The sequence below is a fragment of the Gallinula chloropus genome (genome assembly GCF_964237585.1).
Source record: "Gallinula chloropus genome assembly, chromosome: 23".
Classification (NCBI taxonomy): Eukaryota; Metazoa; Chordata; class Aves; order Gruiformes; family Rallidae; genus Gallinula; species Gallinula chloropus.
In genome coordinates this window covers 1,208,227-1,229,361 of record NC_140108.1, presented here as the reverse complement: position 1 = coordinate 1,229,361, position 21,135 = coordinate 1,208,227, and the positions used below count along the sequence as shown (strand labels likewise).

The 21,135-nt window shown below is 46.9% G+C and overlaps 1 protein-coding gene across 1 annotated transcript; it reads left to right on the top strand.

Annotated features, from left to right (window-relative positions):
• The first annotated feature begins 1,076 nt into the window (after positions 1–1,076).
• On the top strand, positions 1,077–3,263 carry UBIAD1 (UbiA prenyltransferase domain containing 1). The gene is made up of 3 exons (XM_084274535.1): positions 1,077–1,114; positions 1,285–1,815; positions 2,672–3,263. Exons 2-3 carry the CDS (start codon positions 1,293–1,295, stop codon positions 3,157–3,159), a joined length of 1,011 nt encoding a protein of 336 aa, XP_084130661.1. The 5' UTR covers positions 1,077–1,114; positions 1,285–1,292; the 3' UTR covers positions 3,160–3,263.
• The last annotated feature ends 17,872 nt before the right edge of the window (positions 3,264–21,135 follow it).

Below are 21,135 nucleotides of genomic sequence, written 5' to 3'. Positions count from 1 at the left end.
CCCCCGGGTGAAGGGAGCAGCCCACGGCTTCGGGCCCGTCACCCGAGGCCGGGCTGCCCCTCCACAGCCGCACCGGCGGAGGGAAGCGACAGCCGGAGGGCGGGAGTCGGCAGGCCCGGGCCCGCGGGGATGCCGCCGCCGCCACCGCCTCCGCCCCCCAGGCCGGGAAGAAGGTGGGGAAACGAGGGAGGGCAGGGCGGGCACCGCCGGCGGGGCGGGCGCGGGGCCTGGAGCAGCAACGCCGCGGGGGATGGGGATGGGGATGGGGGGTGTCGGGCAGGCTGTCCGGGCCGGCAGCCGGGGCGCGGGGCCGAGGCTCCCGCGGGAGCGCCGGTGCCGCTGACAGGGCGCGGGGCGGCAGCGCAGGAGGCGCTGAGGCGGGAGCGCGAGGGAAGGGCCGTAGCGGGGGGGGGGAGGTGAGGGGAAGGGGAAGGCGACGCCGCGGGGAGGCTCTGGAGCCGCACTCACCGCCTCCGCCCCGACCGCCGCCGCCGGCTCCCCCGCTCCGGGCCCCGCGCCCTCCCCTCCCCCGCGCCTGCCGGACCGGCGAGCCGCTGCTGGCCAATAGCCTCCCAGAAGGCCTTTGATAGACGCGCCCGCTGACCACTAGAAAGAGAGCACAAGGGAAAGAGCGCTGGAAGCTCCACCCACTTTCCCAAGGAACCGCAAGGAGCGACTGTGGCCTCCCGACCAATCACCAAGCCAGCCGGGGGCGAGTGGCAGCACAGCCGGCCAATAGGAAAGCGAAGCGGTCTCGATTAGTCAAAAGTCCGCGCTGGGCTCGCCTTTCAGGCGCTGGCTGACTTCCGCTCTTCCGTAGAGCCTGCGCGCTGTGTGCGCATGCGTGCTGGGGGCGCGGTGAGGCGCCGCGCTCGGTGTACGCCGCGGGAAGGGCTCCGGCCGCCCAAGGCAGCGCCAAGGGTGGCGGCGGCGGCGGCGGCGGCGGCGGCGGCGGCGGCGGCGGCCGCCGTGTTCTGCTGCAGGTCGCTTGTTGCGGTTATGGCTCATCCTGCAGCGGCGACGTGCGCCTCAGAGTGACCCCTCGCAGCGGTGCGTGGCGGCGCGGGTTGTCCAACGCTCGTAGCGGGTGTGGAGAGGTGCTGGCGGGTCTCTGGTAGGGGTCCGGCCGCGGCGGGAGCGGGTGGCGGGGCGGGGGGGCGCGGGGCGGGCGGGGCGGCGCGTGGCCCCTCTGAGGCGCCGCGCGTGCCCCCTCTGAGGCGCCGCGCGCGCGGTCATGGCGGCAGCGGCGGCGGGAGGGCTAACGGGCGGCTCTTCTCCCGGCAGCTGGGAGCATGGGGCCGGCAGAGCCGGCGCAGAAGATCAGCATTAGCGCCGAGAGCCCGCGGGGGAGCGAGAGGAACGGCGGCAGCGGCGCGCTGGCGGGCGCCGAGAGGGTCTCCCCCGGCACTTGGAGGCAGAAGTGCGCGGCCTACGTGCTGGCGCTCCGGCCTTGGAGCTTCAGCGCCTCCCTCACCCCCGTGGCCCTCGGCAGCGCCCTGGCCTACCGCGCCGAGGGAGCGCTGGACCCGCGGCTCTTGGTGGGCAGCGCTGTGGCCGTCCTGGCGGTGCACGGAGCCGGCAACTTGGTGAACACCTACTACGACTTCTCCAAAGGCATCGATCACAAGAAGAGCGATGACAGGACTTTGGTGGACCAGATCCTGGAGCCTCAGGACGTAGTCCGGTTTGGAGTGTTCCTTTACACGGTGGGCTGTATCTGTGCTGCTGGGCTCTACGCTGTCTCAACGCTCAAGCTGGAGCACCTGGCCCTCATCTACTTTGGGGGGCTTTCCAGCTCCTTCCTTTATACTGGAGGTAAGCAGGATGCCACTTGCTGTCAATCTGGATGTAAATGGGACAGAATTGGCTGCCTTGTGAAGGGTTTCAAGAAGATACAAGTGGTGTGTCTAGTTAAGTGCCATAAAATATTTGGTGGTATTTCTTGCTCCATAAACTTGTGTTCTTTGCCACTGGTTGTTGTGGGAAGAGGGGCACTGAGTTCTTTGCTTGGAAAGTGATGTTGAAATTGGTTATTTACATATATGGCTTTTAGGTGCTTATCAGGGTTATTGCTGCATTTTTTTGTGATGTGTATCTTCTGTCCTTTAGCAGTAGAACTCCCTGTGTATGTTCTTTTCTGTCAGTGGAACATCTGGCTTTGTTTTGGGAAGTTTGGTTGTTTTTCTCTAGATAAAGTTTCGCTGTGGATGTAGAACAGTTTGCTCTTGATAAGAGGAAGATGTTTTTGGTTTCTTCCTCTGTAGGGTAGATGTAAGCAATTACTAGGAAAGAAAAACAAAATCCTGTTTCAAAGTCAAACTTTCAAACAGTTATGTTAGTTTCCTTGAAATAAGCCTGTTAGTTTTACTTCTTGTTCTCTGTGTTTTATATATTTCTTTAGGATCGGGCTCTAGTATACATGATCACACAAAAGAGTACCTTATTTCTGTAGGTTTCTGAAGAAATAGGCACATCTATACGTGGAGGTATTAAAACCTGGCCTTTGGCATCTGTTACGTTTGACTGGAGAAAAGAGAAAATAAGCTTCTCAACCACAGCTACACATGCTGCAATATTTTCGTGGGAAGGGCTGATCTGTTGTATTATCCATTCTCTTATGTCGTTTGAGTTACCTGACCATGCTTCACTGTATTCTTGTGTCTTGCCACAGGAATTGGATTTAAATACGTTGCACTTGGAGACGTGGTGATCCTGATCACCTTTGGGCCGCTGGCTGTCATGTTTGCCCACGCTGTGCAGGTTGGTTATCTGTCTGTCTCACCACTGCTCTACGCTGTCCCACTAGCCCTCAGCACTGAGGCCATCCTGCACAGCAACAACACACGAGACATGGAGTCTGACCGGCAGGCGGGCATCGTCACCTTGGCTATCCTCATCGGCCCTGCCTTCTCCTACATCCTCTACACCGTGCTGCTCTTCCTGCCCTACCTGATCTTCTGCGTGCTGGCTACGCGCTACACCATCAGCATGGCCCTGCCGCTGCTCACCATCCCCATGGCGTTTTCCCTGGAGAGGCAGTTTCGGAGCCAGAGCTTCAGTAAGATCCCTCAGCGGACAGCCAAACTCAATCTCCTCCTGGGGCTCTTCTATGTCTTTGGTATTACGTTAGCGCCAGCCGGTGCTCTGCCCAAGCTGTAACAAGAGCCGTGGAGCCCGGCCTCACAACTCAGTATTAATGCTGTGGGTAGGTGACCCGCGATGGGCAGTGGGGAGAACAGAAGGCTGTTCTGAGCTGTTGATTGTATGTGAATTTTAAAGTTTCTGGTCTTGGTGAGCTTGTGCAACAGACTTTAAATTAAAGGTGATGTGTCAGTTTGTCAGAAAGGGTGAACTGTGCAGTTTTGCTTCAGGGGGGAGCAAGGCGACATGAGGACAGGGAGATGCCCCTCATCCATCTGCCACTGAATTCTTATACTGTCAGTGAAAGTTAAGGTTGAGGCTCAAACTCTGCTCCCTTCACAAGTACAGCAATTGCTCTTATGACTCCTTTTCTCACCACGCTTTGGGGTCCAGTGGCTCCTGTGTGGTAAGCACTGCCAAATGTTCAGAAGCACAGTGGTGTAGGTGCTGTTACTTCACTCCATTGTGAGCATAGTTTATCTTCATCTGTTCTATGTTGTTTTTCTTGGTTTGCTTTGTTGTTTTTTTTCTGCCTAGTTACATTTTGAGCTTTTATTATTTCCAAGGCCCCTGAAATGCACTACATAGAAATAAATTAACTGTTGCCTCTCCTTCTTACTAAGAGTCTAGAAATTTCAAAGTTTTGTATCTCTATGGGGATGTAGCTACTAAAATGTGCCTGCTGCACAAACTTAAGCCAAAAGCAGTAAGTTTATGCTCTATTATGAGAAATGAAGCAAATAAATGCAAATCATGCAACCGAAAGCCCTCAGTGCATAGAAAAAAAAGTGATTTCTCTGAAATTTAAGTCTTGGAGTTAAAGGGGAGCTGACAGAGTTCCAGATTTCTGTGCCTGGCTATGGACTAATAGATATGTGAGTGGAAAAGCAAATTCTTGGTTTAAAAAAAAATGTTTCTTCAACTTTCATTCTCTTTATTTAGAGGCCCAGAGTATTGTAGTCAAATGTCATCTTGTTATAAGCCCAAAAAGCAGCTCAGTTGAATGAATGATAAAGATACAGGGTTAGAAAAAAGAAATCAGTAATATTGTATTGGCCCTGCATAAAAATTAGGACTGGAAACAGGAAGAAACCGTGGCTGTTAACGGGTAATAGAGTCTAGAGTTTGTGGGACTGAATTGCATTTAACTGTTGGCTCTGAAATGAAGTTCCCTGCTTCACCCCCTGCCCTCCTACACCTTGCAGTGTTTTGTTTTCTCCTGCAGATCTTGCCATTTGATGTTAATATGATGAAGAACTGATTGTTTCAGCAACTATGTAACAGTGAAAAACATGCCAAACAACTGGGAAAAAGGGTGATTTCTGATGTAAAGATGAATTTGATCTGTACTGTGTTACTCAGTGGCAACTGAATTCTGTGTTGAAGAAAACACTTGTTTCCTGTATGCAGGATTTTGGTGAAAAGTTTATTTATAGGAGTTGTGCAGAGCTTCAGGGGAACTGATAAAGTGTTCAACTAGAGCTGCTGGTGCCTGGAGCACAACCTTGCTTTTGAACCAGGTGGGAGTGTGCTAGCCACTTTATGAAGGGCTTTTACAGTGAGCAATAAACTAGCAATAAACTAGCATGGTGTTATACTACGTCTGCAGTAGGTAAGTTATGCCATTATCTTGGTCATCTGAGTGCTGGGTGTTATGTTAGTTATTAGTGGAGTGTACTCAGAGTAGTAAAGCTTGAGTTGATGGCACAAGATTGTGGTATAAATAGGTGACTTTTATGGCTTCATATTCAGTGTTAGCCAGCTGTCAGTCTGTCTCCTGCTTTACAGCTGAACTGTAGTTAAAGGAAAGAATTCTTTACAGGTGTATTTTGTGAGCCACAATTTCATCTCTTACTAAAACCAGGTGAATGATCTATCTGACAAGACAAGAGGAGGTGGACTTCAGCAACTGTGTGCTGCTTCCTACAGCAAAAATACTTGTTTAGATTAGAAAATGCAAGAGTTCAGCTCAGATGGATGGAAGGAGATACCCAGAAGGTTTTGGAAACTGTTTTCAATAGCGACATACTCAACACAGTATCTGTTGTTACTTCTTTGTGGACCTACAGAATAAAGAAGAGTCCGGTTCTGAGACCCACTTCGCTTTTCTGCAAGGCAAAAGCTTTTCTAGGGATATGGACTGAGGTGGTGAATCTGCTGACCTTGCAACTGGGGATATGTGGGTTTATTATGTTAATCCCAGCATGGCTTTGTTGCTGCTGTGTCCTTTCTGGTAGCTTGGTTTTGTATAGCTATCAGTTTCAAATATTGGATGGTTATCTTTTTTCCTACTCCTTTTACATAAATTAGAGTACTGTAACTAAATTCTTTACAGAAGCTAATATTTAACTTCTATCTTTGATAACTTAATTGTAACAGTGGAAAGATCTAGGGTGTGATCATTGGTGGAGTACTGTATGTAACTCTACTTCTATCTAGGCTATGCTTTCCTAGCAGGAGAAAGCACCCTGTATAGGATGTCTGCTTGCTGCTGGAAAGGACCAGTGCTTTTTGTTACAGAGATGAAGGAAGAGCTCACTAGTATGTCTGTGTGTTTGTGGAACACTTTTCAAGGTAGGGAGGATTCGAAGTATTTCAGCAGTAAGAATGAGATGAAAATTTGGTAATTCCTTATTAGCGGATGCTGTCTGTGAAAAGTAGTATCATTCCAGGTTCTTAAGGGTATTATTAATCAAATAGCATATTCCTCACCATGGCTTTGAGGAAGTCATTTAACTTCTGTGTCGCAGGAAACAGCTAATTTTTGCCTACCTCACAGGGATGCTGAGCTGACATCATTGTCAGAGAGCTTTGAAAGTAGCAAGTGCTTTATCTCTGTGTGCTGTCCAAAAACATTGTAGGCGTGAGCTAACTGAACATGTGACTTAATATTATAAGTAGACCAAAAGAATCTCCACATAAAATGTGGAGTGGTAAGAGAGGTTCCTTGATTGGTGTGGCTTGTGATGAGGATACTGGGTCTCTTTCCCTACACCCTGTCCAATGCCCCTTTCCCTGAATATAAACTTCTTAAAACTTCTTTCAGGTCTCTTGATGAGCTGGGCTGCAGTATGATGAGTCTACACTGGTCTATAAACAGATCTGTCATCCATCTGTTAACGTGTTCTAAAGCACCTCCTGGCCTTTCTTTTTAATCTAATAAAAGTGTCTGAATGCTATCCTGTCAGTTATGCTGTATTTGATTATTTTTCATCATCTTCCTGGAAGGTGAAGGATCTTTGTGTGCCATGTCCATGAAAGATGAGATTTTTTTGGTGTAAGAGGCCTCGTGTGAATCACACAGCCCAGTCCGTCCTTATCACCAGTGAAACCTTCAGCAGCAGTGACTGTCTCAGACTAATGGCAGGTTTCAGTTTCATTGAGCAGAATATTTTTGATGCTGTTTTCTGTGCCATGTACTGTTCAGCATTTAGAAGGAGTTTTCAGCTGAAGTTTTAATTTTTTAATAAAGATGGACTTTTCCACCCTCACCTGTGTGCTCTGCCATTCTTCTAGCTCCCTGGTCTCTCTGCTCCTGACCTGTAGTGATTTTATTTGCTCTTTGGGGTTTTGACAGCTCAGCACCACCTCGGTGGGTTGTAAACAAACCTAAAGCCTGGTTTGAAATCTTCCTGTCTTAGCTGCTGGTGCAGTCTGCTGTACAAAACCATGTATAATTACCTTAAGGAGACTCCAAACTCTTTATTTTCTGCAGTCTGTGGTTTCTGGCTCTTTTTTCATATGCGGTTTAAGTGGTTTGAACGGTCTGAAGAGACCTCTTGGCTGTCTGCAGATGGCAGCATTGCTCTTCCAGCACTGCTGCAGCACCCTGTGTCTGAGGATGGGATCTCTCTGCCAAGGGCGACTGCAGAGTGCTAGGATTGTCCTGATACCTTGCTCCACAGTCTGAAAAGCCTGATTCCCTGTGAGAGAAGGGATGGACCAGACTCTCGTATTGCTGCTCTGCTTTTCTACAGGATTGATCCAGAATCCTAGGTCTGCTTCTTATTGAGTGGCAAAACATTTTATGCAGCTGCCTGGATGGTTATTGGAGGGGGAAAGAGAGGTCTCCCTCCTATTTTTATGGTTATAGAATCCTAGGATGTGTTGGGTTCAAAGGGAACTTCAAAGGTCATCTAGTCCCACCCTGCAGTGAGCAGGGACATCTTGACTAGAGCAGGTTGCTCAGAGCCTCATGGAGCCTGACCTTGAATGTCTCCAGGGATCGGACCTCCACCACCTTTCTGGCCACCCTGTGCCAGTGATCTTACCCTGCTGGTATTTGCTCTGTGGGGTCTGGGGGGGGAACTTCTTGTTGCTTCTTGCAGAAACCAGCCCTGCAGCCCCTGCTCCTCTGCCAGAACCCAGCCACACAAAACTACAACACCCTGTTAGCTGTGTTTCCAAGATTTCTTAGTTTTTATCTGGTTGTACGTCACTGGGTCTCTTCTGGTATAAGGAACCTTGGAAGGTAAATGGCTGCAGATGAATTTCTAATGTGCAGATTATGTCTTGACAAATGCTCCTGGCCCAGGCAGGTAATGGCAGAAACAGTGGGGAAAAAATGCAGTGTCTGCACGCTCTGAGATGTACTTTTGTCCACTCAATTGCTTTTAACACACATCTTGAATCACTGCTGGAAAATCTTAATGCCTTTGTAGTGTTTTTAGGAGCTTGGACTATATTCTCCCCATTTCTTGGGTGAGTAGACTGAGTCACTGCTGCTTAATCAAGGTCATGCTCCTTGGAGGAGAGTACGTAAGAGTTCTCCTTTCCAGTTGGGTACCTTAGGCCTTTCCCCTCACATATTGGTTTGTCTTTTAAGTTGCTGGTAGATTACTTTGATTTACATACCTTTGGTTGCTTTATACTTGGAGTTTTGTGCCTGCTGAATTATATATTCAAGGAATGAAAGGCTGCTCTAGCTTTTTTATGCTGTTTTTCATTTTAAGGTGGAGCTAAATGTCTAGGCAAGTTAAAATCTATAGCTCCCAGAACAGCTAAACAATCATAAGTTTTATTAAAACTCAGCACAGCATGGCTGCCTTATTGCAGCTGTATGTCTACAGGAAACAGGACGAGCACTGGATGGAATAATGTCCATGCTTATCTGTGAAATAAGGTTTTTACTCCGCTGTGTAACTCAGAGTAAGACCCAAAATTAACATGTTTATCAAGATTTCTTTTCCACGGTCTTCGACTGTAGCTCTTAACACTGTCAGTGCTTCTCCTTCTGCTACAGTTGCAGCTCTGTGTAGTTAGATGACAAGAAAGCTCACATGCTAAGCCAGATGTTTCAGCAGCCACATGAATTTGTCTGAATGAGAAATACTTGAAGGTCATAGTTCAGCATTCCTTTGGGGTCAGCTGAGAGAGCATGGCTTGCTGCAGCATTTAAGGCTCCCTGATCTGCAGGCACAGCAGGCTACAGCCCAAGTCTGTCTGTTCCCCTGCAAGGAAACCTATGCCTAGGCATCTGTCTGCGACTTAGTGCATACACTGTCTTGGGAGAGAAGTTCACTCACTGGAGTTCACCACCTCTGCAACATGAAGACTGAAATGTTTTTTAAAACCAGGACGTAACCAAACAAATCTGTAACCCCTGGGTGTCCTCTGCTGACTTCTCATCAGACTGCCAAGGCCTGAGCTGTCTCAAGAATTAAAAGTCGATGGCACCACTGTGCAGCTTTCTCATAAAAACAACAAGGAGGAGAATCTGGTGGTTAATCAGATGGCTCTGTCAGTCATGAATCAAGATGGACACGCTGGCTGAGACGTGTCACACAGGCAGTTTGTCAAGGAGCAAGGAAAGCAGTGAGAACCTTGCTAGAACAGGATCTGACATGCTGCTCCAAGAGCTCGAAAGCAGTAGAGCTCAGCAGCAGAAGAGGTTAGGGTCTGCCTCCTCCAGGTTAACAAGAGTTGGCACCTTTCAGATGTCTTGTCCAAGACTAGTACTGGGCAGCTCTGCTGTTCTGGCAGTGATTTTAGGTGCTATTTGAGGTGGGAGATCCTGACATCTGCTCTTGGTTCTAGTGCTCTATCAGTGGCCAGTTTATTAACTGGGAACTGCTGAATGGCCCAGCAATTTTAACAAAGGCTGGAGTCTACCTTCTTCCTCTTCTTTTGGGGTAGAATGGAAAGTTCTTTAAGGGAGTTAGTTGAATTGAGTGGGAAGCAGTGCTTTGCTTCTCAGACTTTGATGTAATGGAAGGAGGGTCTAATAAACCATCTTCCCAGCCTTGTTAGCTGTTGTCCCAGGGGTTGATGAAATGACTTCAGATAGATTATAAATTCTGTATGGCATAAGGCCACTGTAAGCCACAGTTGAGTCATATTTTAACCCGTGGGGAGTAGCTCTACTACTGTATAAACATTAGCTCTTGTCTGTAGAAATAAAGGAGAGGTTGGGAATAACACACTAGAGATTCAAGTGCTGTGTGGGGGGTGGGTGTGTATATGTTCCAGAGCTCAGTAGAGGCATAGAAGTATATTTGGTGCTGTGCTGTGCCAGTTTTCATTTGGTCTTCTTCCTTAAATTAGTTCTTGAGTAGAAATTAATTAGCCACCCAGAAACACAAAGCTTCCTCCCCAGTGGGGTGCTGTAGACTTGCTGTAAAATGTCTTTCTGGTGAATTCCCTGCAGCATCCCTGCTTCTTCACACCTTTGCAGTTGAGGTTTCCAGGAAAAGGTGGAACATTTGCATGTGGATAGGAGGATTAAGGGGAAAGATCAAGAAGGGAATTGGAGAAGGCAGTTAGGTATTAATGAACTTAAGAAGCTGAAATCCTGTCTGTCTTTGTGCCAAAAGTTTCTTTTTTTTCCTTTCCCCCCAAGCTGGGAATCGAGTGCTGTTCTGTGAGCAGTAGCAGTCAGGGCAGCACAGGCAGCTTCCCTGCCTCTGCCCTCCTTTCAGCACTGATAAGCCTGAATTCTAAGACTGGTATCCTAAGTTACCTCATTCTCAAGGTCATTTGATCCAAGGATTTCAATGCAAGAGAAAAAATGAGCTGGGGAAGCTGAACCTAAACTACTGGAGGTTTTGTAGTGGTTCTGTCAGTATCCCTGCATAAGATGGGTGTCCTGGAGGACATATAAAATTATTTACATGTGAGGGATTTTAGCATTTTAGTATAGTGCTGATTTACCCAGAAACTGTCACAAAGATGGTGGTGTGACTCAAGAGCCTGGGATTTGGAGAAGGGAGGTGACTTGTGTGAGAACTTGGCATGACCCTGCTGAGATTGTAAGTCCTGTGTGTTTGTCTGCCAGCCTACTCCTTGTCTTCTGCAGAACTGGGCAGGAAACTGGTGTCTCCTCAGTGTGTGGGTGTGGATAGGAGTCTCCAGTTTTGAGCAATGTTTGTGGCCAGAAACAGGCAGCTCCTAATTTCCCCTGTCCCTTTCCCCAGCCTCTGCTCAGTAGACACCCCTATTGACCTGGGCCAAAGGGAGCAGCACCAAGGATTTGTGCTTCCTATGAGTCAGGAGGGGTTGAACTCATGCACATACAAGAAAGTGATGCACATTCCCACTGAGAGTTAACTTAGCTCCATACGGTGGAGAAAAGCATCTAAGAAATTTAGAAGCCCTGAATGTCTCCTGAGGATTGAGACATAAAAAGAAGAATATCAATCTCTCTAGCAAGCTAACTCACAGGGAAGGAAAAAAAAATAAAAGGTTGTTTTCTAGAGATCCTTATGCTCTTTTTTTGTGTGGGAGAGAATGTGTGTTGCATTTCAACTTGTGTAAAAAACATCTTGTGGAGGAAAGGTTAAAGGGAAGAAACGTTTTCAGCATTTGTTTCACCAGGGTTTGCCTTTTCTAGGGAAAACTGAATTTAATGTAGCTGCTTTCTCTTACATTCAGAACGTGACCATCCTAGTCACTACTGCCCTGTTAGCAGTACTGGGGGAAGATGGAAATTCTGTGAAGGCTCAATCTGTGTATGGGAAGAGATGGGGAATTCATAGAATCATAGAATCACAGACTGGTCTGGGTTGGAAGGGACCCCAAGGGTCACAGAGCTCCAACCCCCCTGCCACAGGCAGGGACACCAACCTCCAGGCCTGGAGCTACACAAGGTTGCCCAGGGCCCCATCCAACCTGGCCTTGAACATCCCCAAGAATGGGGCATCCACCCCGTCTCTGGGCAGCCTGTTCCAGCCCCTCACCACTCTCTCTGCAAAGAACTTCCCCCTAATATCTAATTTAAACCTTCCTTCCTTTAGCTTTAATCCACCCCCCTTGTCCTGCCAGGACTGTTTGAGTCCCAGGGAGTTAGTGTGGTAGACATGTCTATCCTGCAATGGGAATAGTGGAAATAGACTATTCAAATTCCATGTACCACAAAAAACCCAAGCTTTAACAGTAAAACTGACTCAAATAGTCAGGCTATGGTGGTGCATACAGAAGTGTTGGCTGAAAAATTAGCATAAAGCCCCTTGGGGCTGAGGCTGACATTGATGGAAAGGGCCACCATAAAATGATGCCGATGCCGGTGTGACTGTCAGGAACTGGCTCCTGTGGCAGGGGGGCTGCTCACAATACTGCAGGGGCATTTGTAAAATGTCAGCAACCATGTGTGTGCCCCATTTTCTGTGAAACAGCTGTCCAAAGAGACTCCATTATTCCTGCTTTCCCTTTCCTGGGGAAGGAGAAAACATTGGAGTGCTGGGAGCTCCGAACTCTGCACGTGATACCTGTCTGTGGAAGATGGAGACAGCAGCCTTATTCTGTGTCCTTGCAGTAATAAATCAGTCCAGGTTCTTGATCAGTTCGGGGACCAGCTAGAAGAGGAGTCACCATTTACAATAAGAAAGCTGATGTGGGTGGGCACAGAAGCAAGGGCATAAAGATGAGGGCAGTGCCTGGTGGAGCTCTAATGCTTTGTCTGGTAATGCATTTCCAGAGCTGCTCCTGGCTGTGGTTATACAGGTGGCAGCTGATTCGGAAATGGAAAAGAAACAGTTTCATTATCAATTCCTTACACTTCAATTTGCTATAAATTGTTCTAGTCAACTGCCAAGTGAGTGACAGTAAAGAGAGTCCCTGGCTTGCTGCCCAGCCCATGAATATAATTTCAGTCAGTGCTCACTGTAGATATCCTGGATGGACAGAAGAGCATGTGGACATGGTTGCAAGGCAGGACTGAAGTGAACTAAAAGAGCTGCATATGGGGAACCAGGACTGGAAATAGAATAGGGCTCAGGGGATCTGGCAGAGCTTTGTATAGTCCTAGACCTGGAGGAGCTGTCTAGGACTTGCTGGGATGTGTCAGGCATCGTTCTGATCGTGAGGCAGCTGGCTAGCACAATCTGCTGTGCTCAGCCCCAGTCCCTGATGCTGTGTCAGCTCTCTGCATCACCTAATGTTAGTCTCTGTGCTTTGTACTGGAGCAGGGCTCTGCGACTGATGCTGCAGCTTATTTTACTGCCTCCCTAACTGGGAGGCAAGAGTTCAAGGACTGATTCTGCAGCTTATCTTATTGCCTCCCTAACTGGGAGGCAAGAGTTCAAGGACTGAAAGATATTCCTGTCCTGAAACCTCCCCATGTAGCCCACATGCAGCCCCACAGACCTTAAGGCTCAGGGCTTTAATAGCAGAGGGAACAATTCTAAGAGTGCCCTACTTCATTTTCCAGGTGTACCAGTGTCACACTTAAACAATGCTAAACCTCAAGAATCAGCTCCCAAACCAAAGGTGCTGTAAAAATCTGCTGGGCTTTAAAAATCTTCTCCAGTCTGAAATCTGCTGTAAAACTAGTTCCTCACAAATGGATGTATTTACCAAGCTGCAGGGGAAAATGAGCTCATCCATTGATAAAGGAGAAAGTCTTGGATTCAAAGAGATTTGTTTTGTTTTGTTTTGTTTTCAGTATAACCTAAAAAAGTCTTCACATTTTTCTCATGCAGGCTGTAAGCACACCTATTAGAACTTCTCTTTACCTTATGTAGTTCACACCTTTGTGGGCTGCAGTGAATTGGAACAAAAAACCCCAGGAAAAGGGCAGCCATGAGGCAGCACCGGTGTGTGAGAGGATTCCAACAAGATCCCTGGCTGCTCAAGAGGTGCAGGTAACAACTTGCAAAATCACCTGCACACAGTAAGCCTTACCCATATTAAGAAACTGGTGGGTTTATTTATCTCCAAGATCCATGAGGACTAAATTTTTGCAACGCTCCTTGTGCTGCCACAACCACTTCAGGGACCTGGAAGGTGACATTATTTTGTCTCATTGTCCATGATCTTTATTCCTCTTTTGGCACCAGTCTTTGTTTAGTGTTCCATTCAGAAGTGAGCAGTTCCTTGAGGATGCTTTATTTGCCAGACACAGCCCTTCTCTATATTCACTGCTAGAGACCCTGCGTGGTTGTTGATTGCAGTAATACTGCCAAGAAGACACCGTGGACTATGAACTTCATAAGCTTCTGTGAAGTGATCCTTCCACACCATTGTTGAGTTTGGCTCTTTTTTTTTTTTTCCCACTCAGGACTAGATTTAAGCCCATCAGGGTTTATTTCCTACTGAAATGGGGAGTGTGTTTGACTTGCTCTCTGTGTTTTGTTCTGCATTGGTGAAGATGTTTTACAAGAGCCAGCTTGGTTCCACTGTATTTACAAGCTCCTCTGTGCTGCAGCCAAACACTTCACAGTCCTTGAGAGACTATTTTGTGATTTAATATGGATTCTGTATAAAGAATAGAACATGTCCCCATCCCCCATGCTTTTCTGCTAATGCTATTGCCTTTCAGTGCTATAACCTTGAAAAAGCTGACAACATAGCAGCAATACTACCTAGACAACTTATCTTCTGAGTACTTCACAGTGGGCTGCCAGATCTGTGCTGGAGAGGTATTTATCCAGCCCTGTTTATACAGGAGCAGGCTTTTGCATACAAGCTAACCAGCCAGCACCCTTTAGAGAACAGACTTCATTATCCTTTGTGTTTGGGGGTGTTGTGAGCTGTTGTTTTACAGCAGCTGGGAGAAAGGCTTATCCCACTCTGTCCCAGTGAGAAACACAAGACAGAAGCTGATCTACCAGAGTCTGACTTCCCTCTATCTGCAGTATCCTTATTTTTTCCATCCTGTGATGGTTTCCAAATTGTTACCTGTCTCTTGCAGGCAGTGCCAGAGCCTGCACTGGATCATGTGATAAAAGACTAATTGGGCACCTTCTGTCTCAGCAGAGTAATCTGAGATCACAACCTTTCAGGGATTAGGAATCCAATTATCCAGAGAAACAGGCACCAGATTGAAACATCCCTTCTAACCTCTATTGCTTAGTATTCCAAACCTGTATCATCTCCCTGCACTAGAAGTTTCAAAAGTCACCTAATAAAAAAGACCAGAATTACCCTTAAATAGCTTCCATAAAGATTATTATTATCTAGTGATAATTCCATCTCTGAGCCTGTCTGGAGTACTTTCTGGATCCAGATGAGCCAAGGAGAGCTGATGGCTTTAAAAGACTACACTTATTTACAGCCACTCTAGGGTGAGTCAGAGAGCTTGTGGGACTAACTGTGCACTTCAGACACCCAGGAGGAGACTTTCCTCCCCAGTATTTCATGTTTGATTGATTTACAGAACTTACCACTGTATGACAGGATGGGGAACAAAAATGGAGATGAGATTGCAGATAAGGTGCAGCTGCTTTACCATGTCAATATTAGTGAGCATCTATTATTGGGGCAGGAAGAGGTTTGCCTCCATGGTTTAACAAAACAAAGGCATTCAGCATTCATCATCACCAGCTGTCCTGGTTCTGGCCAGGGCAGAGTCAATCTCCCCAAGCAGTCATCACAGGTGAGCTGAGGTATCCCAGGTGAGCTGAGTTAGCCTGGGCTGTTTTCCATACTGCCTGACATCACTTCCTCATAAAAGGGGCTGGTTGGGGTGGGATAGGGCTTTGGTGTCTCTAGGACAGGCTGAGAGTGGCTGGGGTTTTGTATCGGTTGGCCCTTGCATCAGGGAGCACTCTAATCATCAGGTCAGCAAGATACTCTCCATTATCACTGGGTGTAAGTATAATTTGCTGTTGTTGTTCTATGTTTGTGGTGCTTTTGTCTGTAAACTGTTCTTATCCCACCCCATGGAGGCTGTTTCTTTCTCCTCTGGGAGTGAGTGAGCAGTGTGTGGTGCTCAGCTACTGGTTGGGGCCGAACCACCACACCAACTTGTACAAGCTGGAGCAAACCTCTCCTTTTGCAGTGGATGACAGAGTTGAGTTTGGTCTCTGAATCTCCTTTTGACTGTAAGTACCAGAAGAACAGATCCCCTCAATAAAGGGGATTCAGAGCTGTTGCCTACAGCAGTGTAGTTTAGAGCCTGTTTAGAGCAGAAGTGTGGTGTTTTGGATTTACTGTTTCTTGGGTGAGCTACTGATATATGAATGGGTAGATTTCTGCAGTGTATATAATGCAGTGATGTGGTATGATGTGGAACAAGCAAGAGGGAACTTGAGAGACTCAGGGTACAAGTAGAGGAATGAGAGTGGCAGATGTGATCCAAAACAGTTCCCTCTTTATACAGAGGCTCAGGGAAGGTTCTGTGAACTGAAAGCACATTGGTTTCATAACAGAGGGCTTGCATTAGCCAGACTGCTGTTTGAGTATCGACTTTACCTGTAGAAAATACTGTCTGCACCAAGCTTCTGCTCCTGGTTCAAGTGATGGTAATGAAGGAGATCAGGAAAGCTCAAAACTGCAAAATTGGTCTGACAGCAGGACAGACATGGTGGGAACCACAGGAGCAGAACTGTGACACACAGCACCACTCTTTGTGATTTGTCTCCGTTTGGACACTTACAGAACCTGTTCTAGAGCTGAAAAACTAATTTTATGCTGTATCTACTGCTTTTCCCAGGATTTCAGTCTCTTTTAAATTCCTGATCCAGATACTGCCTGTGCTTTGCCCTTGCTGAGGCACTGAAGGGCAGCATTCCCACTGCAGTCAGTGGGGACAAGTGGCAAAGTCAGAAGCATTGCTGAAGGAGTAATGGGGAGAACTTGGGTTGAATTGTGGAGGTCCCTTGCAGGTGCTATACAGCTTCTAGTGCTTTGACATGGAGCAATTCCAGGAAGCACCCTGTGAAAACTGTTGTTTCCTTTAAATTTTGAGGGAGAGCCATTTAGAGAGTGCATTTTGTTTTCAAGATTGAAGATATCAGCACAACAGGCTGTGTACAATCATAGAATGATGGAATAGTTTGGGTTGGAAAGGACTTCAAAGATCATCAGTTCCCAGCCCCCTGCCATGGGCAGGGACCCCTTTCCCTATCCCAGGCTGTTCAAGGCTCCATCCAACCCAGCCTTGAACACCTCCAGGGAGGGGACAGCCACCACCTCCCTGGGCACCCTGTGCCAGGGCCTCACCACCCTCAGAGTGAAGAATTTCTTCCTAATATCCAATCTAAATCTCACCCCTTCCCATTTCAACCCATTCCCCCTCATCCTGTCATTCCAGGCCCTTCTAAAATGTCCCTCCCCAGCTTTCCTGTAGCCCCTTCAGGGACTGGAAGGTGCTGTAAGGTCTCCCTGGAGCCTTCTCTTCTCCATGCTGAACCACCCCAACAACTGGCTGTTCTTTAACCTGGCCACTGCTTGTTCCCTGCAGGGTAGGAGTTCATAGTGGGAAGTTTCCCACCACAGGAATTAGGACCATACGTAGTTTGTTTTAGTCTGGGCTTTGAGTTCAGAGGTTGCTATGGCCATTGGTTTTCATTAGTTTAATGTATGTTGAAGTCTGCAAATAAATGCTGGGACCCAGGTGGAACAGATGTGATGTGACTAAGTTCTTGGATGATTGATAATGAGCAGGGACTGGAAAATCAATTGTGTTAATTCCTGGCTTGTCACTGGGATGGAGAATTAATGAGAAAATCTGTCTAACTTAATGGTATTTACACATTATACAGACTGTGATAAAATTATCTTCAGGTGTTGCTTGGCATCACAACGATGGGATTATTGTAGATCCAGAGGCAGAAACAGAAGTCCACAAGCACAAAAACTCCTTCCAGAACCAGCAAACAAGTGATGACACACACCAGGTAGAAGGGCTGAAGAGGAAACAGGCATGGCATTTTACTACTTGTACTGTGTGCTTAGGAACTTGCTGCACAGCCTGTGACATTGGTGTGAGATTATTCACTGTGTGTGTGGTGCTGTGCCTGTGATAAACACCATGCCAGTGGGAACCTTCCCTCCTGAGGTCTTGAAGTGCTTTGCAGAGAGCAGGGAGGTGGCTCATCTCTGCAGCACAGTGGGTTCTATGTAGCTGAAAGACTTGAGCCCTCATCTTCCTCTGAATTAGGGAGTGGTCTGCAATGATGCTCACTGAGCATGATGAGTTTGTGCCAGACCCACAGTTGTATTGTGGCACTAAGGGCAAACCAAGGTGCCAGCTTCTCTAGGCACTGACCTGCCAAAAAAAGTCAGGTAGGAAAGCAGCAGATGGCTGTGGGACTCCTGCAGACATTTGTGAAGCTGTCACCACCTCCGCCACAGAACAGAGCGCACGTGGACCTGCCTGAATAAGTGGGGAATGCTGGTCTTGATTGTGACTGACAGAAAAGCAAATCCATCTCTCCAGCTGCCTCCTGTCCACCAGGAGTTAATCCAACTGAGACAGCATCAGTATAATTGATGGTGCATTACTGAATAAGTCATCCATAAACCTTGTGTACTCAGAACACCTGCATCCCTCCTGCTTTTCTTGTCAACCTCCCTCTCCTTGCTCTCATGCTTTATGTGCCCTCCCATCCTCCAGTCTACATTTAAGGACACTGAGTGCTTTGAATCCCAGCAGCTCCCAGGGCTGTCAAAAGGGGAACAAAGGGAGATGTTAGAGTGATGCTAAATTTGTTTGGTGTTTTCTCTAAAGACTTGGTATAGGTTCTTTTCTTTCCATCTCAGTGTGTCAAGGTCTTAGTTATGTTGGAAAGTTTTGGAAGAGAATGATGGAAAGTTCTCTCTTCTGAGAGGCAGACAATTACAGGGGTGAGGGTCAGAAGAATAGCCCAAACCACAAATGACCCTACAACTGAACACTGCTCTGGATGGATAGTCTCTGTATCACTGCCTCTACAGCCTAGAGCTGCCCATTTTTTGGAGGTGAAATTTTTTTAGGAGAATTCCTACAGGGCAAGTCCTGGTTATCCTCTAGATTGTGTTATTACCAGGTTTTCTAGAAGGGTCCTTAAACTTTCAGTGCCTCATTGTATTAGCCAGATCCTATTGCTAGTAACAGAGGTAAGGAGCATCTTTCTGTTGCAGTCTGCTTAGCAAGAAAGGGACTTGGATTTTTCACAGTTCCCAGGCTGCTCTCATCAAGATTCCCAGGTTGTCTTTTCTATGTGCAGGCTTTGAAATTCCAGCTGTGTTGGATGCACTATGAGACTTGTCTGATAGTGGTTGATTCAGAGATCACATGCTAGAGGTGTCCAATATGCTGGTGGGCATGGAGCAGAGACAGGCCTTCCAAAACTTTACTGGGCATGACCTGTTATGAAAGCAGAAAACAACTTCCAGAGTGGAACGACGTTACATGGCTGGGGGTTGGACCCAATGATCTCTTGAGGTCCCTTCCAACCCCTATGATTCTGTGATACTTATTTGAGGTGCAAAGGGGTCATCTTCATCAAGATTTAAACAATTTTTTTCACAGATGCTCAGTAAAACCCTAGACTCAGGTAGAGGCAACCTATGCTATAGTGATGCTTAAATCTGGAGAGAAAGCACATGGTGCCATGAAGTAAAGCAGCTGAGAGCTCTCAGATTTGATCTGTCTCATGCATAGGTGTATTGCTCTGTAATTTGGCTATCTGGGAGGATAACATTGTAAAAACACTATTTCTAGGGTGCAACCATCTTACATCTGGAAAGATGTAAAATTCAGTTCTTCCAGCTTTTAAAACATCTAGAATAATCTCTTTTAAATGCCAGTATAAATGCACTTGCAATGCCTGGGTTGAGTGTCTCTGATTCTCTCCAGTGGAGGATAAGAACTTGCCTGCAGCCTCTCTGCTTTACTACACATCTCCTGTAGTAAAGACTTTGCCAGTGAGGACGTTGAGGAGCAATGTGCTGAAGCAGCCTGATCCAGGTCACACAGTGAGTTGGTGGTGTTGCAGATGTAAGACCAGGTAGTGAAACAATTTACTAGTCCTTTACTTTGTTTTTCATTTCATGGAGGAGGGAAGATGGGCTTAGGTGTCAGCAGAGCAAGAAAGGATTATTCTTTGCCAAAAAGCACTGAGAAATCTCTAAACCTGAAGGAGTTTGCCACTATACTGTATCTACTCCTTGTAACTCCTCACAAAGGAAGCAGCTGTCCAGAGTTGCTTTGGATGTATGTCCAAGGTGATTTGGACTTAAGGAAGGTGTTTCTTTCCCTTTCTGAATGTAATTGAATTCAACCCTGACAAAGCCAAATGAGGTGGCCACTGTGGCTGCCAAGTGTAATTAAGAACAGAATGCTTGCTGAGTAAAAATAAAGTGAAATCCCAAGTGTTCTTAATTCTTGTGATTTCTGACAAGTTTGTGGAAAGCTGGCTCTCCTTAATCCCCAGGCTATGTTCTGCTTGGAGTGACCCTGCTCTCACAAACTCCTGCTACCCCTGTGTCACGCGGACATCGGACAGAGAGATCAATGAGCAGGTTGAGCTGTGCCTATGTGCTCTGACATACAGGTCTGCTGTCTCACTGAGCATAAATGAGTTTGGATCATTTGGATGGCCCCAAACTTGATAGAAAAAAGAGGAATTATGAGGCTGTGGGGTCAATCCATAAGGATGCATGGTCTGCTTGGCCAATGCTCTGAATGCTGCTACCACGACTCCACTGATAAATCTATGCCCACTGCAGTGAAGAGGAGCAAAATGCTAGTGAGGAATCAAAGGCCTTGCTTCATCCTGAGTTTGTTTTAGGAGGTAAATTATAGAAGCAGGTAGTACTTAAGGCATTAGTCTGCAGCTTTCAGGCTCACATTAAATTCTTAGCTCAGTAACAGGTTTGTGTCTGATAGAGGACCAGATGCTTCCCTTTCCTAGTCTCAGTTCCTCATCTGTAAAGTAGGTATAATCATTCTCATCTTGCCAGAGCATTGTTATGACAGATCTGTTAAGACTCCAAGGTATATAGCTACTGTTGTGATGAAAGCTTCCTCAGTAATTAAGATGGAAGTTTAGATGTTTTTCTAAGTGTTCTCCCCGGGCCTGGTTGTGGGGAAGGGCTTGCTGACAAGAGGCTGAATCAGGACTATCCTTTCCTTTGTTCTGCTCTTGTCTACAGGGGAATTTTACCTCCTTCTGTTGTGGGCTTAATCACTGGAAACTCTGTAGTGCATGATAAGACTGTGAAGAATAAAAGATTAAAAAGCCAAAGGATTAAAATCTAAAGGGCTCATCCACTGTGTGCTCTGGAGAATCTGCTCCAGATGAAGGCTCTTGGAGAAGCACATATCTCTATTAGCTCTGACAAGGAGATTGGCTCTGCATTTTTAAGGCTGAGCAGCTGTGCTCCTTGGACAGCACTTAGACATCAGCTTCTTCAGACAGTAGCCTGGAGGGGCCTTGAAGCTGTGGCATGGAGTGTTGGAAGTGCAAACTGGAAAATCTAGATCCTAGATAACAGAATGGATTTGATGGGCTTAACTTTGTTTTCTTTCCTGGGTAACCCATGACAAGTGTTTCTCTGATTTGTTGTTTGGTTTCTTTTGAAAATATCTTAAACTCTGTGAACTGGTCAAGAAGAGCAAGTCTTGTGGCATGCAGACAGCTACATCCTTCTGATGCCAGCTTTGAGAGGCTGCAGTAGAGGGGAACCTGTGGTCTGCCAAGGCTGGAGTTTGTGCCTTGTCAACAGTCACTCATATTTCCTTGAAATTAATGGCACAAATGGTACAAATTGCTTAGGAATTGAGAATGAGTGGTGGCAGAGGGAAAGGAGCCCATGGAAATGGGTCTGGGAAGAGAACTGTCAACAAAATAA